Below are 25,347 nucleotides of genomic sequence, written 5' to 3'. Positions count from 1 at the left end.
CTATTACCCAAAATCCTACTTAAAACCCAAATCCAAAATAATGAGAAATTAAACAGCCCACATTAAAAGCATTTTGAGAAGCACATCAAATTATAGTAAATTATCTTTTAGTACTACATGCAAATGATATATAACAGTATCTTAAGTAGAGAAAGTTTTATAAAAGTACATGCTGCCTATCCCTTTTTTGTTTAAAGAGTTCTTTTTAAACTTATTGGTAAAGTTGCGTTGAATTGCAGTTAAAATTTGGGGAAAAGCCTCCTTATAATGAAACTTCTTAAAATGGAAGTTTTCTAAAATTAAAATATTAAAGAATCTGTACATGTTTTTGGTAAGCAATTTACATTGAGATCTGGTGAAATGAATATTATTCATTTGTTCTTTTACTTTTTAAGATTAAAGTCCTAAATAAGATTCACCCCCCATGAATATTTATCAAAATGGCTGAAAGATTTCTAAGCTGATCATTTGCTTTTTGATAAATATCTGACATAGTAAAATTTTAGTACAGAAGAATTTCCGAGAAAAATGAATGACAGATATTTTCAAAAACTTTTGCTTAAAGCATCTGCCTTAACAGAATGCAAAATAACTTAATCAGATCCAAGGTCTGATTTTGAGATTTGTAGTTTACTTGAAAATACATGTAGTTTTAGGATTTACAGTAGATTACTTTTTTTGGAAATGGCATTGTAAGTGTAAACTAATTTTTATTATTATTATTTTTTGCAAGGCAATGGGGTTAAGTGGCTTGCCCAGGGCCACACGGCTAGGTAATCATTCCACCTAGCCGCCCCTATGTGTAAACTAATTTTACAGTAGAAATGTTGCTACATTGTTTATGTTCCTGATTAAGGGACTGATATCCAACTTTTAATATAAGTGATCAGAAACAAAATTTTAAGCAGTTAAAGTTACTGTAGATGATTATTTATATATGTATATATTATATATATATTAAAATATAGAGCTTCCTAAATATATGTAAATCAGTTCAGCTGAACAATAGCCAAACATAAGGTGAATTAGACTCCTAGGAGACAAGCTTGATTGAAGTATAGGGTCATCAAGAAAGATTCTGGAATTCCAGAAAAAGTTACTGACATAAGGAGTTGAATAGACTACTGGGAGCAGAGGACAGGGAGAGGATAATGAAGAGTAGATGTAAGGACAAGAGGAAACACCCAGAGAGATGTCAGAGAAAGTAGCATGTATTACTTTGGGAGTCAGAATCATTAGAGATTAATTTTGGGCAAGTTTGTCTAAAGCCTAGACTTGAGTGGAGAGTTTCCACTTGTACTTGAGCAGGTTAAGATACCAACTAGCTCAATAGTACACATGCGCTAGAGAAAATCCTAAGTTATACCATGTAGGTAATTGGTAGGACACTAGAATTATAAGATGATAGTTTAATTATAATAGGTTATAGTGTTATGTAGATTGATTATAGGAACTTTTATTCTATCAATGTTATATGAACATTTCTCATGTAGTCTAACCAAAAATGTTTTTTTCAAGTTTTTTGGTAATTAAAAATTTTGTAGATCTCTGTCAATGACTTAATGAAATTTCTAATTAATTTTGTATAATAATTTCTTTGCAGTTAGCATCTGGAATCTATAGTTTTGCCTGTTCCCTGTGGAATCACCATACAGATACATTCCTGCAACATATTTCTACTGGAAATGAAGCTGCTTTTTTAAATTCATTGGAAAGAACTCTACTATCATTGAAAGGTACAGTTAAATGTAATCCACATATATTAATTATTTATTTAATCATTCATTTATTTTTAAAGAAAGATTTTATTTAGTTTGTAAAATTTTTCCCCCATTCTCCCCCCCCCCCAGAAGGCATTCTGTTAGTGTTTACATTGGTTCCATGTTATACATTGATCTCAGTTGAATGTGATAAAAGAGAAATCATATCCTTAAGGAAGAAATATAAAGTATGAGGTGGTAAAATTACGTTATAATATAATGCTTTTTTTTCTGATTTGACAATAATAGTCTTTGATCTTTGTTCAAAGTCCATAATAATTCTTTTTCTGGACACAGATGGTATTCTCCATTGCATATAGCTCAAACTTGTACCTGGTTGTTGTCCTGATGTTGCCGTTAGGGTGTACAATGTTTTTCTGGTTCTGCTCATCTTGCTCAGCATCAGTTCATGCAAATCTCTCCAGGCTTCTTTGAATTCCCATCCCTCCTGGTTTCCCTGACATACATATACCACAGTTTGTTAAGCCATTCCCCAATTGAAGGACATTCCCTTAATTTCCAATTTTTTGCCACCACAAACAGGACTGGCTATAAATATTTTTTGTACAAGTGATGTTTTTACCCTTTTTGAGCATCTCTTCAGGGTAGAACCAATAGTGGTATTGCTGGGTCAAAGGGAGGATTAAGGGGTGAGGTTTTTTTTGGTTTTTGTTTTTTGCAAGGCAAATGGGGTTAAGTGGCTTGCTCAAGGCCACACACACACACAGCTAGGTAATTATTAAGTGTTTGAGATGGGATTTGAACCCAGGTACTCCCGACTTCAGGGCCGGTGCTTTATCCACTGCGCCACCTAGCCGCCCCTAGTTTTTCTTTGAAAGATTCTGGTCTCATTTCATTTTTCTATCTACCTTTTCCCATTTGTAGTCCAGTGGATATAGCATATTCAAGTGTATAGCTAAAGCTTTTTAAAGAGTTTGTTTAGTGCCTTTTGTTTTTATATTAATAGTCACTTTCTGAAAGCTTCTGCACTTAACCTCTTTTTCTTGTCTCTAACCCTAGATGTGTTGTTGAGTTTTCATTCTTTTAGAATATAATTCTCTGGAAAAATATTCTTCCCTTTTTGAACTTCAGGTCTGACTTCCTTTGGCTTTAGATATTGTGGTCTAGAAATTGGCTTGGTTTCTTATTTCCTTGTGCTTTTAGGAATTTCATATTAGCCTTTCTCCTGGTTATGGACAATTGTTCCTTTATTCAAAATCTTTATTTAAATTTCCTGCTTTTTGTTAGGCTATACCTTTTCCCAATTTTATTGTTTCAATTTGTTCCTATACTTGTTCTTAACTGGCTATTTGTCTTTTTTCTTTTATTTAGAATTAGCTTTTAGGCATTCACACATAATAGCTACTGAATCTTTATCTGAGAATTTCCTCAGTTTCTTTAGCAAATTGGTTCCTTCTACACATGCACTTATGTATATATCTATATCTAGTGATTATATTATTTGAAAAAATATAAGATTATACATTTACAATTTAAATCTGCGGTTATGTTTTGATTCATAGTTACAGTAGGGTAAAGAGGAACATTTTCCCCAAATTATATAACTTATTTAGGTAGAATATCTTCTTGTAGGCAAAAATGGGAATTGGAGCTATTGAGAATAGTTTGAAGTTGTCACTTGTGGACTTTTTTTTTTAGGTTTTTGCAAGGCAAATGAGGTTAAGTGGCTTGCCCAAGGCCACACAGCTAGGTAATTATTAAGTGTTTGAGACCGGATTTGAACCCAGGTACTCCAGACTCAAAGGCCAGTGCTTTATCCACTGCTGCCCCGACTTTTTTTTTTTTTTTTTTAATAATGGAGCTGATTCTGGGAGCCTGTCTGTGATTGGAAATGCCCTTATTGAGGTGTTTGACTAGCTTGGAAACTGTGTTCCTAAGTTTTACAACATTTAATGACCCAGTTTGGATTTTCCTGTTTTATAGATAGTTTGAATATTAAACATGATGCACTTGTGGAACAGGGAGGGATAAGTTTATATTTTGTAGTGTTGCAAAGAATTATCTTTGGTTTACTCTCTGAAGGAGGAACATAATTTTAAAATGCTTTCATATCTTATTTGTTCTCTCTCTCTCTATATATATATTACATATATATATAATATATATATATATATATATATATATTTAATGATTGCTGAATTTTAAATGGAATTTCCCTTTGCCTTGTTCTAAATCATGCTTGGCATATATCCCTAAGATAATGTGAGATATTAATGGTATTATGATGTTTTAAAAATTAATATAGTATTTTCTTTACTGATAATGTCACCCACCAAGGGTCTCTTTGATGAATTTAAGAACTAGATGTTTAAAGTAAATTGCCCTAGGTTCTATTTAACAGGAAGTAAGGTTTTCTTTATTCTTATCCTTCTCCTTTGGGTTTCCTAGCCTCAAAGTTTAGTTAGAGGAGATTCATTTTGATCTAATGAGCATAATCTGTTATTTCTACTGAAAATTTCTCTCTGTGCTTTTAATTGTGATTACATGGTAACCTTTGGAAAATCAATTGTTCCTGATAGATTTAGCATACAAGTGTACATGACACAGATTTATACTTCATTCATTGACTTATTTGTAAAATCTTTTATTTGCCAGCTCTATTTTAAGGAAACTGTTCCCCCCCCTTAAAAATATATGAACATTTTAAGGAAACTCTGTAGTAAATAGTGATAAACTCAATACAAATCATTTGAAATTTCATGAATTCCTACCTCTTCCAGTCCAGATTATTGTGTTTGCCTTCATGTTCTTTGAACTTTATTCACAATTTTTATTGGATAATTTTATCATTATAAAACCATTATTTACTGAACTTAATTAAATCACCCAAAGATGATTTAACATTAAAGTTAACATTAATCTAAAAGAGTTTGTGTTCTAAATAGTTTTATTTTCCGAAGTATTTATGGAATGGAAACAGTCTATTTTTGTGAGGATAATGTGGATGAGAAATATTTTATTAAAAACATAAATTAAGCTTAGAGTAATTCTTTTTTTAAAAAGAAATGCAGTGTAATGTAGTGAAGACTGGCCTGGGGTAAAAAGATCTGAATTGCCATTTTTGACTCTTTTTTTAAGTGTGACCCTCTGCAAATCATTTAGCCTGCTTGTGCCTGAATTTCATCATCTTTTACATAATGTGATCTCTAGATTATCTGTATTGTTTTTTAAATAATTATATATATTCATTTATTGTAATCACATTTTTATAATACCTAGTACAAAAATTTGGTTGTACTTTTTAGTGCTTCGTAAACTGACTGTTCATGGATTTGTGGAACCTCACAAGAATATGGAAGTGATGGTAAGTGTCATCAGTGATTTATTCTCTGACTTATGGGAAATGTTTGATTTTATTTAGTTTTTTAGTTGATTTTATGATTGTCTTTATGAGTAATTAATTCTAAGAAAAATCTTTTATTTAAAAGCTAAATGAGAAATTCATCTCTTTATCATACTATACATGCTACAGTGCAATTATAGTGTGTGTCATTTTATGGACACATTTTGTTTATGTAATAAATATCATTGAAAACAGAACAAACAGGCTTGGTATAGCATTTCTTATGATTCGTTGCTACCACAGAAGCTGTTACTGTGACAGGGCCTTGATTTTGGTTGCTATTGTAATGTTACCAGATATATGTTTGATGTTTCTTCTGTCTGACCGTTCAAAATGTTATTTGAAGAGAAAAATTGTAAAAATTTTGCATATCTAAGTGGGATTATTTGTTCAAACACTATTTTTTTTAGCTTTTGAAGAATTAGTTAAAATTGGCCAAAAATTAAAGAGCAAATTTACCATCTGTATCCTTTTTCTTGGGTATGTGCCTGTACAAGATTTAATTATTTAAATGGAGAAGTTTTGTTTTGTCAAGAATGATGTTATGTTAAGTCATATAGTAATGTTTTATATGTTTGTTGGTCAGAACTAAAGTAACCCCTTTCCATTGCTATGATCATGGAGAGTAAACAAAAATGCTTATAAGGAAAATAATTCTATAAAATGAACAGACCTTGCCTTACTAGAGTTATTCCATTTTTATATTTTTTCTCGAGACTCTTGATTCCTGATTGTGTGTGAAAATTAATTAGTTATTTAACAAGTTTGGTTTTGTTTCTCTTGGCATTCTTCCATTCTTCGTAGATTCTTGAATTGGCTTTGTTGAGGCTACATTTCTATGAATATAGAGTTTTCTATACCTAAAAATACTGAGAATTGAGAAACACAAAATGATGGTGCAGGGAGAACTACAAACTGCTAGGAAAAACACCAAAGTTGGGGAAAATTAAATGAAAGTGCGTGTGCTTAAATGACTTCTGAGAGTACCCCATATGACACCACTTAATAGAACAGAATCAGAGAGAAGTTTTAGCGGCTCTTTAGCCCAAATCCTTCACTAAAGGAATCCCCAGGATAACATTTGATTATGCATATAATACATTATTAGTCTTCTGATTGAGGATCCGTATAATCTCCTGACCAAACCTATATGCTACTTTTGCTCAGCTCTGATTATGAGGAAGTTTCCCCCCCCCCAATTGATATGATATTTTATTTTATTTTTCTAATTGCATGTCTTTTTTGACTATTTTTTTTGCAAGGCAATGGGGCTAAGCGACTTGCCCAAGGCATACAGCTAGGTAATTAAGTATCTGAGGCTAGATTTGAACTCAGGCCCTCCTGACTCCAGGGCCAGTGCTCTATCCACTATTCTTCTAATTACGTGTTATGAAAGTTTTTCAACATTCATCCACATGCATATGCGTATTCATAAGTTACACAATTTGCTTCTACCCTCTCCTCCCCACCCTCCAGTGCTGAACAATATGGTGAACATTATACATGTACATTTGTGTTTAGTGTGTTTACAGCTTAGCCATTTTCTGTATGAGGAATTCAGACTAAAGGAAAAAAGAAAAAAAAACATGAGATAGGAAAGAAAAATTTTAAAAAGTGAATGTAGTGTTCATTTAGATACTGTAGGTTTTTCTTTTTGTTTTATTTTGTCTTTCTTCCTCTGGATGTGATAGCCTTGCTGTTGTCCTGGGGTTGTCCTAGCTCTCTGAGCTTCTGAGAGGAGATGCTTTCATCAAGGTTGATCAATTCACAATGTTGTTGTTAATATGTAGAATATTTTCTTAGTTTTGCTCTCTTTGCTCAGCATCATTTCCTATAATTCATTCCATATTTCTCTAGAGTTTGACCATTCATCTAGAACAATTGTACTCCATAACATTGATATACCATAACTTGTTCAGCCATTCCCAGTTAATGGGCATCCCCTCAATTTCCAAGTTTTTGCCACTGCATAAAGAGCTGCTATGAATATTTTGGAACTTGTAATTTTCCCATTTTTTTTAATAACTTCTGGATATAATTTTGTATTAGAATTGCTGGGTCAAAGGGAATGATGAGTTTTATTGTTCTTTGGGCATAGTTTCATATTGCTCTCCAGAATGTTTGGATCAGTTTACAACTCCACCAACAATGCATTAATGCCCCAATCCTCCCACAACCTCTCCAACATTGATCGTTTTCCCTTCTTGTTATCTTAGCCAATCTGATAGTGTGAGGTTGAATCTCATCGTTCTTTTAATTTGCATTTCTTTAATGGTTTGGAGTATTTTTTCATATTGTATATAGCTTTAATTTCTTCATTTGAAAACTGTTCATATAATTTGACCCTTTATCAATTGGGGAATGACTTGTAACCATATAAATTTTGATACAATTCTCTCTATTTTAGAAATGAGACCTTTATCAGAACCCATAACTGTGAAAATTGTTTCCTAACTTTCTGTTTTTCTTATAATTTTGGCAGCATTGGTCTTATTAGTGCAAAACCTTTTTAATATAATATATGTGCTAGACAATATAGTCAATATAGACATCATAATCAATATCATTCATTTTGCAGTTTATAATGTATTCTGTTTCTTGCTTGGTCATAAACTTCTCCCTTTTCATAGATCTGACAGAGTATTTCTTGGTCTGTTAATTAGTCTATGGTGCTGCACTTTATGTCTAAATCCTGTACCCATTTCATCTTAACATATATCATTTCTCATCCACCCTGCCTTATAGTTTGAAACCTACACTTATGATAAAGAAAAAGCCAACTAAATAGAAGCTTTGACAAAGCCTATTGTTCTAATATCACCAGGGTGGTGTTTTATCCTTAGCTTTCTTCTCTGAGACTTTTTTCATTACTTTTAGTGATCAACTACCTTTCATTAGCATTGATGTTTTCATGGTATATAGTCTTCTTTCTGATTAAGTAAAATCTTAATAAAACTTTTAGAATTTGTACTTTTCACTCATTATTTCCTTCTTTACAATATTCCTTTCATTAACAATTTTCTATCAATTAGATTTACATATCTGCTAGTTTTAAAAAATTTGTCCCATTCTGATATTTCAACTTTGTTTCTATTTCTTTGCAAAGATTACTGTTATTAATATTTCTCATTTTGGTTTGATTATGGTATCCCAAGGGCAAATCTCGGGGTATTTCCTGGTGGAAAAAGAAATGCCTGTTTAGGCATTGCATAATGCCAATTAAAATCCAGAACTTCTGGAACATTTTATTGCAAGTTTCTGAGGCTAAATTTGAATTCAAGCCTTTCTGACTCAGAAAGGGTCAGTGCACCAACAAGTATATTTTAACCATAAGTGAATCTCCCTCTAGTTGTAATTAAATCTTCCAATTTTTGTTACTAATGAGCAAATACTCTCATCCACTGTCAAGTTTTCAGTGACTTTTCTATTGCTTATAATGCAGTTTTGGACCATTTACAACTTGACACTAATCTGTTTTTTAACCTTTATTTTTATGTTGCTCTTTATGAAGTCTAAATCCTAACAGAATATTGATATCCATTGATTACAACTTTGTTTCTTTCCCTTTCATGCACTTTTGGCCTCTTTTTTTAATGCTTTTTTGCTTATTTTTCCTTCAGAATCCAACTTAAGTTCCAGTATTATCTGATTTTTTGACCATCTCCTATAGTTTATCAAATACTACTCTGATTAACTTTCTATGAATTTAATCATATTTTGACTTGTATTTTATCTCCATTATCCCACTAGTTTTATAAACTTGATGGCAATGTTTTTTTAACTTTTGTTTTTAAAAATTTCATTGTCTAGCACATAAGAAATGCTTAATACATATTTATTGAGTTGTTGAATATTAAATTCAGTTGTTATTGAGTACTTTAGGTTTCTGTTTATAAAGAAATACTTCCTCTAATTTTATTATATTAATTTATTATATCTAGGTACTTTATATTTCTTAATCATAATTAGCATTGTATCTTTTGTCAGCACTGTGATGTCATTTCCTCATAGGCTACTGTTGCCAGTACTATAATCATTCAAAAGGGAAATCATCTACATCTTTGTCACATGACCTAATGAAGTAGAAGGGAAGGATATATTTTGAAATACGTGGTTTTTTTTTTTGGTTGAATAGTAGGCACAGGACTCATGATGTTCAGTGGATAAGGAACAGGATTTACACTTGCTGTGTCAAAACTGTTCACTTGACATGCTTAAATTTCATTGTTCTCCCTCTTTTCTCTAAGTGCCTATTTACTGATAGCATTTCCTTTTTCTTTTCTCTTTACTTCTTTTTATAAGGTGATGATTCTCCCTTTCTTCCTTCTCTTCCTCTAACCTCAACTTAGCACACTCATGTAATTTTTAATCACAGAAAACTCAGCTCTCTGATGGATAATGTTGTTTACCTCACCTTGAACAATATCTTCATTACTCTGCACAGACTAATGCTTTTAGTTATTCTGAATTTTGTACATTTTCATAATTAATGGCTTTGACATGTATACTAGAGTATAAGTTCTTGGGGTCAGTACATGTTTAAATAATTTTTTTTAGAAATGTATATGTTAGAATAGTGTAAGCTTAATGCTTATTCAATAAACTTTCCACCTGGTTTTTATTTTATTTAACTGCAGTGATTTGTTATATTGAACTGATATATTTTTATTATTTGACCTTTTTTGGGATGGGGGGCAGGGGAAAAAACTGTGAAATAATTGTGCACATTTTATTTTGATCAATATCTTTATTTGGTTTTCTTGATTTCATTCTTTAACATAATATATCTTGATCTTTATAATTAGTGTTATTCTTTTTCCCTTGAAGGCATGAATTTTCTCTAATTGAAAAACTACAGCATTAAATTACTGGACAGAATTTTCACTACTTATATATTAAATACAAAGTTTTGTTTTTCTCTAGAGTTTTCTGCATGGAATTTTTGAGCGCCTAAAACAGTTTTTGGAATGCAGTAAGTATTCTTGATATTCCTTATTAAAAAGCTGTCTCTAGTGGGGTCTTCTCCTGAGGGTTGTAGCTGCTTGGGTATAGAAATTTGCCATGTGTCTCATTAACTCAAGATTCCTAAAATCAATCTCTCTCTCTCTCTCTCTTATTTCTTTATCTATTTATGTACATAATACGCATGCATGTATATGTACATACAGATAGGTCTCCCTTACTTTATGTAGATTGTTTGGCACACATTCCCCTCATTTGGGAAGCTTAGTCTTGTCTTCTTTGAGTCTCTGTACTCCAAACCTGTATAGTTTCAATGCCTGAGATCTCTTCAGACTAAGGGACTTTTTACCCCGCTACAACCTGCCAGAACTAGAGCTGGTTGGAGGGTTTTGCTGCCTTCCTTCTGGAGAACTGAATTTATTTAATACCAGTTTAAAGGAAAGTGAGACCTCTCTCTCTTTCTCTCTCTCTCTCTCTCTCTCTCTCTCTCTCTCCCCCTCCCTCCCTCTCTCCCTCCCCCATCTCTCTCTCTCTCTCTCTCTATAATTTTAGATGCATTTATGCACACAGATATCTATTAAATATACAGACATGAGTAGAATGAAATTTGCAGTGCTCCCATATTTGGACCTACATATATGTATTACAAACATAGATGCATAGAGCTTATCCTTTGATTTCATATTTCAGAGGAGCTAAATAACTAAAATTTTGCTTCACATACCTTCCTAGACTCAGATACAGAGAAACCTTTCCTAAGGAATATATTTTATACCCATCCCTTCTCTATTTCTTCTGTCATCACCATAGAGTAGTCCCTTGTTAAATCATCCTTGGATTACTGCAACGTTTATAATGCCAGGTTATAATATCTTTCCTTCTAATATGTCCAACATAGTGTTTTCTGTACTGCTACTTTTCACTTATTTCCTGTTTTGCAGCCTTGAGTGAATACTTAAATCTTATTACATCTACTATAAAAATATTTTTTAAAGACTGTGGTCCCAGCCTACCTATCTATCCAAATTTCCTAATTACTTGCTGGTATGAGATCTCTGTTGCAGATAGTGTATACTCTGAGAAAAATACTTTTGTATATTCATTTTTTCATATTTCTTTTATAGTGTTTATTGATTGCCTTCTCTTGCTTATCCAATCTTTCTTGTACTTTAAGGACCAAATTGAGTCCTACCTCCTCCGCCTTTGTAACTTCTTTGAGTAACTTATTCCTTCCTTTCCTCTGAATTCTAATATATATAGTTGCTGGATGCTGTTTCACACATTCTAGCATTTCATTTTTATGCTTCTTATTTTTAACTGTTGGGTATGGTTTTATCTTCTTTATTGGATTAGAAGCTCCTTTATGACAATACTATGTCTTTTTTTTTTTTTTTTGCCAGGCAGTGGGGTTAAGTGGCTTGCCCAAGGCCACACAGCTAGGTAATTATTAAGTGTCTGAGGCTGGATTTGAACTCAGGTACTCCTGACTCCAGGGCTGGTGCTCTATCCACTGCGCCACCTAGCCGCCCCAATACTATGTCTTAATCCTTTTTTTTAATATATCAATGCGCAGCAGAGGTTAAGCTCCTCTTAAAAATATTACTTAAGTACTTTAGAATATGACAGACTTCCTGGGATTTATTTATTGAGGCTATTGAGTTTGAGGGGAATGGAAATAAGGAAATGGAGAGCCATGCTACTGCTTTAGCTGATAATTATTTAAGTGAACACATGTACTTGACTTAAGTTGAATTTCCTTGTCATTCTGCAGCAGCACTAGTTTTATCCTGTTTAAGTACACCCAGTGATATAACCAATTAGAAGTCATCTTGTCATAGTATCAAGCCTCAGAGTTTTTAATGCTTCTTTTTTTTTATTGTCATTAGTCTCTTTTGGCGATTCTCTTTTCAGAATGTTTTGGAAATCTATATTTGCAAAGGAAATCAATTAAATTGAAATACAATTTTCTGCATATGTTAAAATAAAAACTTCACAGTTCTCAGATTAAAAAGCCCTCAGATTAAAAAGCCTAATATCTAAACATATATAAAGTATGTGAAATATGTTAGAAAGCTATATTTTCATTTATTTATACATTCATAGTATATAACTGTCTTCATGTTTTTAAGCAAAGCAGTCTTAGTTTGCTCTTTTGTATCGTGTATTTTTTTAGGGAGAATTTGGTTCTCTGAAAACTGATTCTCAAGGAGTTATCCTTGCTAACTCATGTCTTACTTGAGTTTGCCATGTTGTTGGAATCAGTTCAGTTGAACAAACATTTATTAGAAGTATCCTACTTGGTGCAGATTTTTTAGTAGCCCATTTTAGTATAGCTTTTGAAAACGATGGTTTTTCTATGGTTATTACTCTTACTTGTAATCTTGAATTTAAAGCAGTTATGGAAGGTAATTTTATTCTTTTTTTGTTTGTCCATTTTTTTTATTTCTTATTTTTTTAAAGAAAGATTTTGTTTATTTTGAATTTTACAATTTTCCCCCCATTATTGTTTCCCTCCCCCCACACACAGAAGGCAGTCTGTTAGTCTTTACATTGTTTTCATATATATACATTGATCTAAATTGAATGTTATGAGAGAGAAATCATATCCTTAAGGAAGTAAAATAAAGAAAAATTGCATAATAAGATAACTTCTTTTTTTCTAAATTGAAGGTAATAATAGTCTTTGTTCAAACTCCACAACTCCCTCTCTGGATACAGATGTTATTCTCCATCGCAGATATCCCAAAATTGTCCCTGATTGTTGCACTGATGGAATTAGCAAGTCCATCAAAGTTGATCTTCACCCCCCATGTTGCTGTTCGGGTATACAATATTTTTCTGGTTCTGCTCATCTCAGTATCAGTTCATATAAATCCTTTCATACTTCCCTGAATTCTGATCCCTCCTGGTTTCTAATAGAATAGTGTTCTATGACATACATATACCACAGTCTGTTGAGTCATTCTCCAATTGAAGAACATTCATTTAATTTCCAATTCGTTGCCACCACAAGCAGAGCTGTATGAATATTTTTGTACAAGTGATGTTTTTACCCTTTTTCATCATCTCTTCAAGGTATAGAGCCAGTAGTGTTATTGCTGGATCAAAGGGTATGCACATTTTTATTGCCCTTTGGGCATAATTCCAAATTGCTCTCCAGAAGGGTTGGATGAGTTCACAGCTCCACCGACAGTGTGTTAGTGTTTGAGATTTCTCACATCCCCGGAAGGTAATTTTCATAAAATGGACAAATATAATATGGAGCTTTCTCTTCAACTTGGGGTAAAGAGATCTTTAGGAAATGATGTGTTTTGTATTTAGTGTATAAATTGCTTTTTTTCCCACTCTTCATTGGTTTTAGTCTTCATGTGTCTTCTAACAATTTTGTTTTAGATATTGTTACTGTTATAATTGGTAATATAAGGTTTAATATTGCTAATTTTTACTTTTGTTTTTATGGTTTATATATTCGGCCACTAAAGAATTCATTCTTGTCTAAACTTTAAATATATATGCATGACAGTGTTACCTTTGAAATATTCTGTCAAAAGAATCATTTTTAGAGAACATAAAACTATATACTGAATCTTCAATTATCTTTTTAATAGGTAGAAGCATAGGGAGAGAAAATGTATGTAGAGACAGACTGGAAAAGACCATCATTCTTTTTACTAAAGTGGTAAGTTGACTTGCAAAGGGGAAAAGTTATCTAATGCCATTTGATTCTGAAAAATACTTTGCTGCATATACTATTTATATTTGAATGACATAGATAGAAAATTATTATTTTGATGGTTAAATATTTCCTTTTTTTATAAGGAAATTTCAGCATGTTTATTAATAGGAAAGCCTAAAAGAGATAGTTTTGTGTTCATTAACAACAAGAGAAATAGTGTAGCAGGATTATTTTCCTTCCATCTTGTGGTCCTCTTGTTTCCAGCTTTATCTCCAATCTCCTTTGGGAAGAGGAGCAATGCCTTCCATTCACTGATTAATATTCTCACACCTGCTCTTACTCTGCATGTTCCAATGAAACCAAACCCTTGTAGCTCATCATCCAGGCCCCACTCTCCATCCCCTACCACCAATTCTTAATTTCCATCCTGCTCAACCTCCCACCCTAAAGTTCCAAACTCCATCTGCCCCTTTCACTGTGCCCTCAGAAATGCCTTATTATTATGAAATGCATTCTTCTTAAATCTTTTCCTTCTCTCTGCTAACCATTTCTGATACCTGGCTCCCTCCTCCCCCTGATCCCCAATAACACAACTTTCTTGAATATCCTTTCCCATCCTAATTGCTCCTAGCCCTCCTCTACCTTTCTAGTCTTTTTATACTTTACTTTTTGCCGTGATCGAGTGACACTGGAACTCCTTGCTGTTCCACAAACAAGAACTCTCAACATTTTCTCTGTCTTCTATGCCTGGAATGCTATTCTTCCTCATCTCTGTCTACTGTCTTTCATGAAGCTCCAGCTAAAATCCTATCTTCTACAGGAAGCCTTTCCCAATTCCTCTTTATTCTTGTGCCTTTCTTCATTTGGTCATGCCCTATTTATCCTGTGTATAATTTGTTTGTGCATTTTTGTTTGCTTATTGTCTTCCCCACTAGGTTGTGAGATCTCTGAGGGCATATCTTTTCCCCCTTTTTTGTATCCTCAGCATCTAACATAGTGCTTCATAAATCATATGAGTTTCTTAATAAATGTTTATTGACTACTGACTATTGACACAAAATTAGGAATTTGTATAATTTTATGTTGCTGCTAATATGTCAGCCTGAAGTAGAATTTGCCTGATTTTGCCTTAGAATAGAAAGTCATTGTTCACTTGATAAGTTCATTCTCTCCATTTGTTATCCCATTTATTAGTGATAGCTAGAAAACCAAAGATAAAATAAAATGTAGTTAATACTCATGAAGTAGTGAAGCAGTTATAATATACTTTGTAATATGATTAGTGGCCAGTCAGAAAGACTGCTTCTCATTTTCACTTAGTAGTATAGGGGTAGGATGAAAGAAAAAGGAGTTGGGGACAGAAGGAAGGATAGAGAGAAGAAGCACAGCCTAAACATTCCTTTCAACTTTGCTGCTGCTATTTGTTGTGGTGTTGGTGGTTATGAAAGTGGTTGGAATCAGTCCATCAATCAGAATATTACTGTTCTATGTGCTGGGAATAAAATGGGAAAAAACAAGAAAAATAGTTTCTGCTCTCAAATAATGTATACTCTATTGGGACACTAAAGAATTTATTCTTTATTAGTGCTCTCAAAGAATGTATACTCTTTTGGGAGAGATGCATGTAAATGTACACAGTAAATACAAAATAAAAAGTAGTTAAGGAGGATAAGGAGGTTTCAAGAAGAGAATCAGGAGAGGCTTCATGGAGAAGATGGTGTTTGAAATGTGTCTGCAAGGATGAGAGGGATACTAGGGGCCGAAAGTAAGGAGAAAGTGCATTCCAGGCATGAGAAATGGCCAGGGCAAAGGCACAGTGTGGGAGATTGAGAAAGGATAGATGATGACATGGTAGTTTGTGCACAATAACCATCATATGAGTTGTAAAGTGTGAACAATTCCTATAGTGTGAACTTTAGAAGAGGGTGTTTGAGTGATTGTGGGTGGTGCAGGGAGAGGGTCTTTATGGAACAAGAAGAATTTTGTGGACAGATTTGGTCACTAAGGTCAGGGAGATCAATTTTATACAGCTCTCCTAGAAGAGTTCCTTAGTTTAGATCATAAATCTTGATTCTTGTAGTCTTTTTTTCCATCTTTCTTTAACAGTTCAGTTTTAGCTGTTAGTGTTATAGTTTGAAAGGAGAGAACAGTATATAAAAATTACTTAGTTTTCTTTTTCTGGGGTGGGGCAAGTCATTCAGAGTCAATTTGTCTAGAGTTTGTGTTACACAGCTAATAAATAAGGTGCCAAATATTTGAGGTCACATTTGAACTCATTTCACTCCAGGGCCAGTGCTCTAAAATTTAAACTTCTTTTTAGCATTAAATTGTGATTGCTTTCATCTAGCTATCTTAAACAACTCATGGATTCATGAATTTTGGAATGGGAAGGAATCTAAGAGACTGGTTGAATAATAGAAAAATGTCTCAAAATTGCAACATTAAATATTTTGTAGAATAACATATACCTCATTAGGGACTTGCTATTTTTTTAGGAGAGAATTCACTGTTTGAATCAAAATTTGAAGTATATTTTCCCCTATCAGCATTTAGGAAAGTCTGTTCATGAAATCCTTTCACTTAAATAAATAAATAAATAAACCCTTTTCTTTGTGTAGACTACATATATTCCTTAGTATAGAAAGAAAAAAATGTATAAGATTGAGTGTGGATTTACTTGTAAATATATGCCTTTAAAATAAGAAAATTAAAATGCTTTTCTAGAATATTCCTTTTTTTGGTTATGCTGGGAGAATTAGAGCCAAAATTTGAATAATTGCAATCTCAGAGTACTGTTTTTTTGCATGTGTCTTTTTATATTTTTTTTCTAAGGTGAAATTCATAGTTGTCAGTTTGATTTTTAGTATCTTTTTAACAATGAACCTTGTTTTATATCATTAACCATGTTTGCAGAACTCATTATATAGATTCATGGTAAAGTACTTAAAAGTACTAAAAGGTCCAATATTCCAATATTGTTTGTCCTTTATGACATGGTCCTATAGTATGACCAATAAAAGAGACCTAGCAAGATGCAATGTATTAAAGCAAAAAAATTGCCTTATGCATATTTATAGTTGTACATTATTTTAAAATCAAGGTTTGTCATATAGCATATGATATTGGAATAATTTTTTTTTGAATTTTGGAACTCTAATCTTGTTTTACTTTGTTTTGAAAGCTTTTAGATTTTTTGGACCAACATCCTTTTTCTTTCACTCCTCTCATTCAACGATCACTGGAGTTTGCAGTAAGCTATGTTTTTACAGAAGTGGGTGAAGGAATCACATTTGAGCGATTCATCGTTCAGTGCATGAATCTAATTAAAATGATTGTCAAAAATTATGCTTATAAGCCATCAAAAAATGTTGAAGGTAAGACTTCATTAGTATTTCTCTTTATTCTGCTGTTTGTTTTTAATTCATCATGGAACTTTTAGGAAGATGTATCTAAATTTGCGTTTTTAAGCTTTATTTAAAACTTTAGTAATCTTAAAAATTCTATAGAAACTTCAGAATTGTGATTTAGAACTATTTTATATATATTGTTCAGTAAGGCAGCTTTCTTTTAGGGTTATTTGTTAGTGTTCCTGTTTTTATAAAGGATCCCAAAGCCTAGTTTATATTTTTTTCATTTTTTTTTTAAGGATTTAGAACTGCTGAGATGATTAAAAAAATTCATGTTATGTAGTGCCCCAGTAAAACAGGGGGCTAAATTTCTCTTTTCAGTTACTAAGTTCAACATATTTCCTTAGGTAGTTCTGATTAGATGGGCATTTATTAAATATGAGACTTTCTTTTTTAGTTTTTAAAAAGGCATCCTAGGTTTGTTAATATGATCTAGCTGTTGCTTATATGAATGTTTAGAAATCTCTGAAAATTAGCTTTGAATTTTAAAAAAAAGGACAACCTTTTTCTTCATTAATGTTATTACATATGCAGAACATCTAAAGCAATTGAATCTTTTTTAAAAATAAAATTTTATTATCCTTTGTGTTTGTCACTTTTATTTCCACTCGAATTCATTCCCATTCTCCTTTACCTTTTAGTAAAGAATAAAATAGTTGGAAAGAAAAGCAGGAAAAACTAACCTACATAATTGAAAAATGTCTTTAGTTGGGTTTCACACTCAAATCTAGCTTTATTAGAATGTCTGATGATGTTTTATTTATTTCAGATAGCAGTCCTGAAACCCTTGAAGCACATAAAATTAAGATGTCTTTCTTTACATACCCAACTTTGACAGAGATTTGTAGAAGATTAGTTACTCATTATTTTCTACTAACAGAGGAAGAACTGACAATGTGGGAAGAAGATCCAGAAGGCTTCAGTAAGATTTAAGATGATGTTTTTTTCCTTCAATGATATACATACACTTTTTTGTTGGAGGATTGGGTGTGTTATCTTTTTATAGCATATATGCCATCTAGTACTTGTTTTTAAGATTATTAATTTTTATCATGCTTATTTTTCCAGTTTTAGAAAAAGACTGGTCAACTTATTTAAGAATCAAAAGTTGGAAAGGATTGACTGTTATTCTTTTTTATTAGAATTTTAGTTTTGTCAGATCAGTACTCCATGATTTACTCACTTTTTTCTTTTCATTTGAGAAATTTTTTTCCTGAATATTGTTTACTTGTTATGGAAGCAAAATGCATTCATTATAAAGAGAATTAATAAACTACTATATAAAATATCACATATTAAAATGGCCAAGTAGTTTTATGAATTAGTTAAGTATCATACCTATCATTATGCTTTTCTGATTACATAGGGCATGATGTTTTTCACATATTTTAGATTTATATTGAAATAACTGAATTGGAGATAAAAGATTTTTTAAAGTTCTCTTTATACTTGTTTCAGACTTCATAATCAGGGAGTGTATATATTTGATAGGAAGAGTAAATAGTGCATTGGAATTTGAGATGATGGATAGTATGATAATGGACTTTGGAGTACAAGTCCTGCTTTGGACATCTAAAGTTCTGTGATTCTGGGCAGCTTACTTGACCTTTATGTCTTGTAGTCTGCTTCCCAGCTTCTGCCACTTCTCCATCTTTGTAGAGGAAGAATATTCTCTGAGACCATCACAGTAATGGCAATGAGTAATCACAGGTTACTTACTTGATCACATGCAAATATGCACCTTAATTTCTGAAGTAATCTATCCTCTATTATCATGCAAAACTGATGCCTAAGGCATCATATTTTGCCTTTTGTATTAAATAAATAAACCTTTTGTCTATTACAGAAAGTAAGCTTATGAGTTTTGAAACTACTGAATCATTTTTATAGTAAATATCAGTTTAGTAAATTGGAAATATAGAAAAGTATGAACTAATCCTTTTTCTGTTCCAAGATATCCTAGCTATACTAATAAAAGTTTGGCGAGTGTCAATATTAAAGTGGTGAAATTGATTCAACCTTGTCTGCGTATGACAAGCACTTTTGGAACTGCCTTATGTTATGAATTTTTGTGTATAATTAACATCAAGTTGCTCTATGTGTTTTGTGTTTTTCTCTCAAAGACTCATGGCTAATGTTAACTATTGCAATATTTAGATGTAGCATTCAACATATTACATATGAATTTTATTATCTGTAAGGAAATTACAACAGCTTACTTTTGTAGTATATCACTAATAAAATTTTTGCTATAACTGGATACTCATGTGCATTATTTTATTACAGCTGTGGAAGAGACAGGAGGAGATTCTTGGAAATATAGTTTAAGGGTAAGCAATGAAGTAATAGAAGAATGCTATTGATTTTCTAGATTTTGATAGGGAATAATGAAGTTGAAATTCAGAAACACTTTGTGTTAAGAAACACTTAGTGTTAATTTGTGTTTATGGTTTGTTACCAGTCAGTTCTTTACAACAGAGACTTGCTTTGAACTTAGTAGGTAACCTCTCCTAATAGTTAAATTATTCCTTGAATTAATTTGAACCATCAGTGAAAGATAAAACAACTTATTTTAATAGCACAAATACATTTTTGGAGTGATGTCCTTATTCCAAATTAGAACTGATTTTGCTAGCTAGCTGAAAGTTTTCCAACCTTTTATAATTTCATTCATTAGATAATTGCCCACTGTGCAAATAGAAGACTTTTTTGAGCATATATCATAATTTCCACTTACCTATTATATTAAAATATAAGAAGTTGTCAATTAATTCATTCTTTTAAATATGCATCATTGTGTCTTTCAGCAGTAATTATTTATTCTGTGACAGAAGAATGTAAAGCATGCATTTTCTGGGGTGTAAATTTAACTGCTGACAGTAGTGTATTTTGTGGTACTATGTAGCCATGTGAACATTTCTTTTTATAACAATTTTTTTTAGTTCTTTCCTTACATTTTGCTTAAAGGTGTTATGTTAATGTGGTGCATTTAGATTTATATGGATATAATTCTTTCAGTGTTTTAAGTTTAAAAATATACATGAGAAAGATGTTATTGGAATATAATCTTACTGGAATGTAATTCAACTTTTTTTGTTAATTTTGCATATTTGTCATATTGGCAGATGTCACAAAATTGTGAAGAGTGCTGTACACAGAATCCTAATAAATAAAGATCTCAACAGCATAAAATAAGATTCAGTTTAATAGGATAAAATTTAACTACTAGATTGAGTCCAAAATAGCAGTTTCCCTAGAATAGAAGACGGGAAGATGTTTTTAAGAAGATCTGGATTTTAGTTCCACCATAAGTTCAGTATGAAGTCTAACTTGCCCACCAAAATTTAATATTTTAATCCAAGATGTCCCTTCTAGAACAAGGGAAATAATATTCCCTTTGATCACTCTTGGTCAGGTCAAATCTATAGTTCACAGATGTAAATGTCATATTTTTAAAAAAAATAAAGACCAATTGGACTTTGTCCAGGAGAACGGCAACCCCAAGGTATCCAGATGACTAGAGAATATGCCTTATAAGAACTGGTTTTAAAAAACTTGTAATATCTAACCTGGAAGAAAGAAGACTAAAGCAAAGTAAACTAAGTAATTAAAAACTGATGATTATTTTTTTTATTTTTTTACACAAATAAGAGAAAAAAATTATTCATTTACTAATGAAATAATGCTTTATATTAAAGGTAAGGAAAATATAGCTTTAAGGCCAAATTCTGCCATATTAACCTCTGAGTATATATTTATAAAAAACCAGAGAATCAAGAAAAGAACTAATAAAGATGTAAAAGCATAAGTAAAATAGCAAGTCTGCAAAAATCAATAGCTTAAAAGAAATGCTACAACACAATAGCACAAAATTCATTGAATGTCTAGGAGTTAGTCTACAACATTGCATTCAAAACCTACACAGCTATGGCTACAAATTTAAAGAAATAAAGAATGACTGATAATAAATATTCATGATTGGGTTGTGATAATAAAATAAAAAATTGTAATTCTGTCTAAATAATAAAAAATTGTAATTCTGTCTAAATAGACACATTTAGTATTATAGCAAACTACCAAGGAGACACTTGCAGATTAGACAAAACATTCAATTTCATTTTGAGGAACCAAAGATCAGTGATTACCTTTTTAATGTCTGAAAGTCTTTTATGCTAAAGGGATTAGATTCTTTTTGATTAGAGGAAGTCAAACTAGGGGAAAGAGAAGAAGATATAGACCTAACATGAAAATCTTTTTATTAATTAGCACATAGCATTTTTCAACAATTCTATCTCAAATTTAAGTAGAAGTTAGATGTAGAAGATTTCTGAAATCCATGTCCACTTTTGAATTCTGTAATTCTTAAAATTAACAAATTTTATGGCTTTTAAAAGAAACAAATCTTTTAAGTATTAACTATGTTATTTTTTTTTAACTTATCCGTATCATGATGAAGTTTGAATGAGAAATACTCAAAACCACTTTTAGTACTTCCTGAGAATTATTAAGGTTAAATTCTGAGATCAATAGGCCACAGAGCATTGGAATGATTTTTATTTGCATTACTCATATTAAGTGGATATGTAATTTAGGGAAAAGAATATCAATCTTGATTCAGTAGAAAGTGGGATCTGTAACCTGGCACAATTACTTATTTATAGTCTGACCTAGTTAAATAAATCACTCCAGCTTTTGTGTTTTTCTTACATCACATTGTGTAAGATAATACTGACTTTATTACAAAATTATTGTGAGAAAAGTGGCTTTTAAAAATGACAAATCTTTAATATTTTTATTTTCTGCTTTTAAGTTTAAAAATGTGTTCTTTCTTTGCTCTTTATTAGTAATGTATTATACTAAAACTTCAAATTAAAATACCTTGAATTATATTCATAAAAGCCATAATGTTTGAAAAATACTTGGAAAAATTGAAGAATAATATTTTTAGGGGGATTTAACTCATGACTTTTAACCCTATTTTATACCAATATAAATATAGTAAAATGCATATTATTTTTGAACCATATGACTACTGTTATAAAATAATACTCTCATATTTCAGAGTTTGATTTTGCCAACCAAGTAATAAATGATTTTCATGTTTTAAAATAAAAATGTTGACTAATTTAGATTTATATTTATCAACATGGTTTTAAGATTGTTAACTTTTGGAGGTTTGTTTTTATTATAGATTATTTCTTTTTTTCCTTTTTCCTTTTTAGCCTTGCACTGAAGTGCTGTTTATAGACATATTCCACGAATATAATCAGACTCTAACACCTATACTTTTAGAAATGGTACAAACACTGCAAGGTAATATTTTTATATCATTTTACATTTTCAGTTCATATTAATCCATTGCATTGGGGCCATTCTGATTCTGTGTTGAAAGCATATTTTTTTATTTACTTCAAATTTGATATTTGTTGTTCCTTCCATATGATCTACTTTGTTATTATAAGTGGGTGGTAAAAATTATTAATCACACTGAAAGATGCAAAACATTGGTTTCTGCAGAAATACTTCTTGATTCAACTGGTTGTTGAGGGAGAGGAATTGTATGTAGGAATTTGGCTTTTGTACTCCTCTCCTGCTAGTGTATGTTGCTCGTTGAGTTGTTACATAGTATCATGTCAACTCATAGTGACTTTAATATGTTGTTATATTGTGATTGATTGGTTACAAAGTTGCTTCTTAGCTAAAATACTTTGTAATATTACAGTGCAAAAATATTTTTTCTATGTTGAGAATGGTTTAAATATTATAAGAGAAATACTAATTTTTTTTTCCTGCAAGGAGTTGGTTGGTAGGAAATCTGTTCATTAAAGCTTTTTGAGTAAGTAGGCAAGATACTGTAGAGAATTTGTTTTTTCTCTTGTTCATTCAGCTTTGATAATTTACTTTTCCTCTCTTCCCCATTCTCTGACATCTTTGCTCATTTCCTTTTTATCTTTCTCTTATTTTCCTATCGTTTTCTCAGTTTCTTTTTGCAAAGAACTGTTCATGCCACTTTTTTAGCATAGTCTTTTCTTCTATCAATATCAAATCTTTGAAATTCCATTTTTTGCAATATTTTGGTGTGAATGTTATATGTTGTTGTGAATGTCTTTAGTAAGTTTCTGTAAAGATTTGTACCATTGCCAAAAGTCAAATACTTGTCTTTAGACATCTCATTGTTTGCTAAAATCACCTTGTTTTTTCGCCTCCTTGTATGTGCTCAGTCTGTCTCTTGTATCTCTTGATATGTCATTCCCTTTTCCCTCACTGCCCCATTTCTACTTTTTGATATTTTAAAATAAAAATGAGCATTTTTTTAGGTTTTTTTTTTTTTTTTTGTTAGGCAATGGGGTTAAGTGGCTTGCCCAAGGCCACACAGCTAAGTAATTATTAAGTGTCTGAGGCCAGATTTGAACTCAGGTACTCCTGACTCCAGGGCCAGTGCTCTATCCATTGCGCCACCTAGCCACCCCAAAATGAGCATTCTTAATGTGCATTCTTGACATGTGCATTCTTAAAATTTCCTTTTTTATTTTTTGTATGTTTAGTTTATATAGTGTGTTTCATGGATTGAACTTTTTTATGCATAGCCAATTCTTGTTTATCTACATGAAGAGCATTGAGTTTAATCTTGCTGACAGATTTGGTGTTATTTTGCTTAATTACTTTTTGAATTATTTCAGCTTCCTTCACATCATACACTATTTCATTTCATTCCTTATGTAGAGCTAACAGTTTTTTGAAACTTGAGTCTAACTCACGGTTACTGGTTATTCTATATTGATAGTCTTAACACATTTTCAAATGTTAATTTCTCTGTTTTTGGAGTCCAGGTTTATTGATGGTTAACATGGTCAGGACCTAGTAATACTAATTTTTGATAATAAAAGAGCCCATTTTAGAAGTAATAATTAGAGCTGAATGTTGTTTGATAATATAAATTAATATGTAGAGAATTGCATGAATTGAACATTTTCATTAGGCTTTCTTAGCCTGATTTTTCATTCATCTTTAGCAATTAAATATACTACCATCTTATGTTAGTCATGTCACCTAATAGGCAAATCTCTTTTGAAGAAAGTACCAGTTTTCTTATTGTCCTTTTCCTAAGCTCAAGTGACCATTTTCCTTCTATGTGTACATATAATACCATTACTATTTTTAATTTTAATATGCTTTTTATTATTTTTTAATGGAGAATTTAAAAAAATTTAGTAATTTTATATTCCATTATAGGTGGGCTTTTTTCTAATATACTAAGGACTAATATATGTCACAGTAAGCATTTATGGAAAGCATCCTTGAATCTAAGATGTTTCTGGAACAACATCTTAAAATGAATGATTCTATTTCATGCATAAACTAATATATATAGGTTGCCGACTTTTCAAACATTACCAAGTTTGTCTTTTTTTGATGCCCATTTTATTTTGGAGCTAGTAATCTATTCTCTGCTTATTGCAGAAATAACCTCATTTGTCTGTTTTAAACTATTTCAGGAAAATCGGAATAAGCACTGTATATGGTTTTTTTATATGTCACATACTCTTCCCAAGTCTTGTGATTTCTGCCTTTACAACATCTCTCATATAAGTCCCCATATTTCTACTCATGATAGTGAAGATCTTCATCACTTTGTGCCTGGACAATTGTAATAATTTTTTAATTGGCTTTTCAGTCTCAAGGCTCTTCCCATATGAATCCATCCTTCACTCAATTGCCAAAGTGATTTTCTTACAGTATTCTAATAGTCTAACCATGTCATGCTCTTCCTTTATCTTTCAACCCCCATAGTAAATTTCAGTCAGTTTCTGTTGCTTCCACAACCTAACCTCTCCTGCCCTTTATAATCTTAACACTACTCTTCTCTGCATAATACATGCTTCAGCAACCCTGCCCTATTTACTGTCTCTCTAAAATTGTACTCCTTCTCCCAGCTCCATTCTTTTTTATTGACTGACTTCATTACTGGAATGCTGTACTTCTTTGCCACCTCTTAACTTCTCTGCTTTTTTCAGGGTTCAGTTTAAATCCCACCTTATCCAGGAGGCCTTTCCAATCCCATCTCCCTTTCCCCTTATCCCCAATCTCTTCCCTGCCCTGTTAGTCTCCCCCCCCCCCCTTTCTATTTATGTTGTATTTTTCTTGTATATAGTTTTTGTTCACTGGAATATGAGCTCC

The 25,347-nt window shown here is 31.7% G+C and overlaps 1 protein-coding gene across 2 annotated transcripts in view; it reads left to right on the top strand.

The window, feature by feature from the left end:
* IPO11 (importin 11) overlaps positions 1-25,347 on the top strand; it is a 196,945-nt gene that overhangs the window by 37,913 nt on the left and 133,685 nt on the right. For both annotated transcript variants that reach the window (XR_012471534.1, XM_074200996.1), the window contains exons 6-13: positions 1,604-1,736; positions 5,027-5,085; positions 10,048-10,096; positions 13,695-13,765; positions 16,944-17,136; positions 17,939-18,091; positions 19,456-19,499; positions 22,392-22,482. Coding sequence is in view for 1 of the 2 variants with exons in the window: in XM_074200996.1 (XP_074057097.1) it covers positions 1,604-1,736; positions 5,027-5,085; positions 10,048-10,096; positions 13,695-13,765; positions 16,944-17,136; positions 17,939-18,091; positions 19,456-19,499; positions 22,392-22,482 (793 nt within the window). In the remaining variant the exon portion in view is untranslated. The remainder of the gene's footprint in view (positions 1-1,603; positions 1,737-5,026; positions 5,086-10,047; positions 10,097-13,694; positions 13,766-16,943; positions 17,137-17,938; positions 18,092-19,455; positions 19,500-22,391; positions 22,483-25,347) is intronic.

Source organism: Macrotis lagotis, chromosome X (assembly GCF_037893015.1).
Source record: "Macrotis lagotis isolate mMagLag1 chromosome X, bilby.v1.9.chrom.fasta, whole genome shotgun sequence".
In the NCBI taxonomy this organism is placed as follows: Eukaryota; Metazoa; Chordata; class Mammalia; order Peramelemorphia; family Peramelidae; genus Macrotis; species Macrotis lagotis.
This window is presented reverse-complemented; position numbering and strand designations above follow the sequence as displayed.